The sequence below is a fragment of the Lipotes vexillifer genome, unplaced genomic scaffold, assembly GCF_000442215.2.
Source record: "Lipotes vexillifer unplaced genomic scaffold, Lipotes_vexillifer_v1.1 scaffold682, whole genome shotgun sequence".
Lineage (NCBI taxonomy): Eukaryota > Metazoa > Chordata > Mammalia > Artiodactyla > Lipotidae > Lipotes > Lipotes vexillifer.
In genome coordinates, this window is record NW_006785962.1 from 1 (window position 1) to 3,864 (window position 3,864).

At 38.1% G+C, this 3,864-nt stretch overlaps 1 protein-coding gene across 1 annotated transcript; it reads left to right on the forward strand.

The window, feature by feature from the left end:
• Positions 1 to 1,274: 1,274 nt before the first annotated feature.
• On the forward strand, positions 1,275 to 2,789 carry LOC103088828 (homeobox protein CHOX-CAD2; the record flags this gene model as incomplete). The annotated part of the gene is made up of 2 exons (XM_007458348.1): positions 1,275 to 1,424; positions 2,583 to 2,789. Coding segments are annotated over 2 exons (357 nt in total), but the record flags the coding sequence as incomplete, so codon positions are not given.
• Positions 2,790 to 3,864: the final 1,075 nt, after the last annotated feature.

A 3,864-nucleotide genomic window follows, 5' to 3' on the forward strand; every position in this document is an offset into this window, starting at 1 on the left:
GAGTGTCTGACATTTGTTTAGGGCTTGTAAATTCCAAACCAATTTGCTGGTGTTCCTGAATGTAAAGAGGGTTCAGGATGGGATCTGATGCTATGTAGCTCCTTTGTTAAGCTTGTGCTGCATCTTAACACCTCAATGGAGTTTAGAGAAACACTTTAAAGAAAGCTTTGTCTTACAGATCGCTCCCCAAAACTTCACATCAAAAACAACCAGGGAAGATCAGAAGGAGTTTGCCAAAAGCCATAGAGAAAAGGATGAAGATCCTGGAGGGGGTTAGAAAAATGGAAAAGAAAGAGAAACTTCCTAATCACCTTTGGAAAATTTGAAAGGAGGAATAAAACTCTATTTGAAGGAGGGCATGAGAAATTAGTTAAACGTGGTAACACAAAGCAAATGTTTGTATATCCTTTCAAAGAATACTAGAATACCCATTTTATTCTGCTAAAGTCAACACCCCCTACTTCCCCCATTCATTATCCACTTGGGAATAAAAAATTGTTTAAGACTCTCCCCAGAAAACTAAACTATTTTTTTCTAATAAGTAATAGGGGCTATCCTAGAACAGAATCTAAGTGACAATAGATGTTTTCTTTTAAAATTACTATCCAAATGAAATTCTAGAATGTATATGTAATTAGAATGTCAGGATCACAAAACAGCCTGCCTCACTTGGGCCATTCTTATGCTGCCCAGCATGTTTAAATCAGGAATAACATTTGGCACACCAGACTGGGAACCAAGGGTATGTGTTTGGGTCCCCACTCCTCAGCTCACTAGCACAAAGCCACTTACTTACCTATACTGAGCCTCATGTTCCTTATCTGCAACATGGGGATAAGACACATTCTGCATAATTTGAAAGGGTAAGTGAGAGGTTAAATAGGAAATAATATAAATGAACTGCATAAAATATCAATATAAAAGGAAGTGCATGTATAATGAATGTTGCTACTACTGACAATGACAATGCTGTTCCCATATGTTAGTGTGAAGGGAATGAAAATCATGGCTTAACTGTTTGCTTTAAAATGCTTTGGTGTAACAGTATATCAATGGTGGTGATAGATGTGTTGAATATATATATATATGTAAAATAGCCACAGATGACAAAGTAATTAATGGAGAAATGGACTTATGACATATGTGGTTTAAAAAATGTACTTGTTTTATATTTGAAAGTAATAGCTAAGGGTAGGAACAATGACTATGATTCCTCCAACCAAAACAATCTCCAAAGATGCAAAATATGATTAAATGCACTGCTTTCTCCTCTAACAGGGAAAACCAGGACAAAAGAAAAGTATCGTGTGGTTTACACAGATCATCAAAGGTTGGAGCTGGAGAAGGAATTCCACTGCAATAGATATATCACCATTCGGAGAAAATCAGAGCTGGCAGTCAACTTGGGCCTTTCTGAGAGACAGGTACACCAGAAGTACCTCTAACACATTTCATATAAGCATTTCAATAAGCTAAGGTTTTAGGGAAGTCTGTAACTAAGAGTGGAAGCAAAACAGAAGACCAAGCCATTCTCAATGCTCTCCTAAAGCCCACATTTATCCTACTGGACCACCTAGTTTAGTACCGTTGGTTGATGGGTTTATTAATGATTGAATGTGGTGGGCACTGTGTAGGTGTGAAAGCAAGGGTGGGGACGCAGGGGGAGGAGAAGGATTAAAACTCCCATACAATTGATCAGTCAGGGCAAAACCTTGATATGGTTCCCCAAGTAGTCATAATCAATATGTGAAGTGGAAATCTGTCAATCATGGCAATTATCTGGTTCATATCAGTCAAACTGTAACAGTAAATGAACACCAATACTGCTACCTGAAGCAAGTTTTTCTATTACTCAGGGTAGGAATTTAATTTTCTGTGGTCTATGTAATCCTATGATTCCTGCCTCAAATTTAGCTTACTGTGGGTACTCAGTAAAGATTAAATCATGGCAAGGATCAGTGGTTTCCACTCACCCAGATTTTGACATTACATAACTACCTGATTTGTTTTTTACTTAGGTCTAGGAGTAAACCTGGAAATCATAAGATTCTAGAACTGTAAAGTCCATTAATGTATTGCTGTATCCCAAGAAGCCTGCATTTCAACCATTTATGAAGGCACATTGGTATCACAGCAAGAGATATAGTATTTCATCACCCTTGTTCACCCAGTTCTGTTCTAACAACCTAACTTCTTTTAATGATAGATCATAATCACCTTTGCTATTTAAATCCCTCCCTTTTTATCACCATGGCTCAGCATCTGCCATTCTATCATTATTTATTTCTACCTGCACAACAGAGATGGTGGGTGAGGTATAATATAAAGAGCACTGCATTCAGAGTCTGAGGCCCTGGACTTGATTTCAGTTTCATCTCATGCAAGATACTTTCCCTCTGAGTCTCAGCCTTTTTTAAACCTGTTGTTAAATGGGCATACTTCACAAGATCATTGTGAGGCTCAATTAAGCAATGCATGTGAAAGGACTTTGTAAATACTAGAATCCCTGAACAATATCAGCAATGACTGAAAAGTGCATTCAGTATGTTGCCCCATTAAATCCAAAGCATTTTGTGTTTCAGGTGAAAATCTGGTTTCAGAATCGCAGAGCCAAGGAGAGAAAGATGATCAAAAAGAAAATATCCCAGTTTGAGAACAGTAGAGGCTCAGTGCAAAGTGACTCTGGCTCCATCAGCCCTGGGGAACTACCTAATACTTTTTTCACCACCCCATCTGCTGTCCGTGGATTTCAGCCTATTGAGATACCTCAGGTCATAGTCTCTGAATGAAAGAAAGGCAAAGAGAAGTGGAAAGTGCCTTTCCTTTAGCATTGTCTTTTTGGTCTCTAAGATATCAGCAGGGGAGTTGCAACATTATGTAATTCCTTGTAAGGCAGTATTCAGAACAAGTGGATGTGCCATGGGTTGAAGATAATTCAAGGGTCACTTACTGTTAGGAACTATCCCCAGAAAACTGTTGTGTGCTATGCTATGTCAGTCACTCAGGGAGCTTGGTGATCAGCTGTATAATTAAAAGCTACAATTGCGAGCCCTTGAACTATATTCACAACTTCAGAAATTTGCTTGTGAACAGGCTGTAAAAAACAGTTCTGCCAGGATGCATGTTTGTATATGTATACTTGTGTTTGTCATTTGATGCTTGGGTGTGTCTTTTGATGCTATCTTTTGGGGGTGGGGAAAAGGTTAAGCAGAAATTTATCTATCTCTAGCTAAACTTTCATATGTTTAATTCAAAAGCTAACAGCGTTTTCATAACAAGACAAATATTTTTAAAAACATCAGGAGGTGATTCTGAATCCATAGTCACTTGTTAATAAAAATAATAAATTTTTTAAAAGTTTTCGTCCCTTGGTGATACTCGTCTGGCATCAATTATCTCAGAACTTCCAAACTGCAGTGTCAGTTTCAAATCTTGCCAAAACAATGACATCAGACTAGAATAATACAGGCCAGCTTGGTTGAATCATTAGAAAGGGCAGATTTCCAACACACAGAATAAACCCTTCCCCTCTTCTGTCTCTCCACTCCATTTACTGTTAGAGTGTGAAACAGAAGTCAGATTGAATATGAACACAAGGACAGTGTATGTTCTATAGCTTCTCTCATTGCCATCATCTTCAATCTGTTCAATTTTACCTACATTATATCATGTCAGTGCAGTGCGGCCCAAGAAACTGCAGTTTACAGGTTACAAACACACAACTTAGGCTGCAGTGAATGGAGTTGCCTGGAGTTTGTGGTGTTGGTCCAGTTCACTGTTTGCATATCAAAGTGGCCAGAGGATGAACTCTGAATCATTTAAAATTAACACGGTTTAAAAGAAATTTTGATTAAAGTAGGGAAA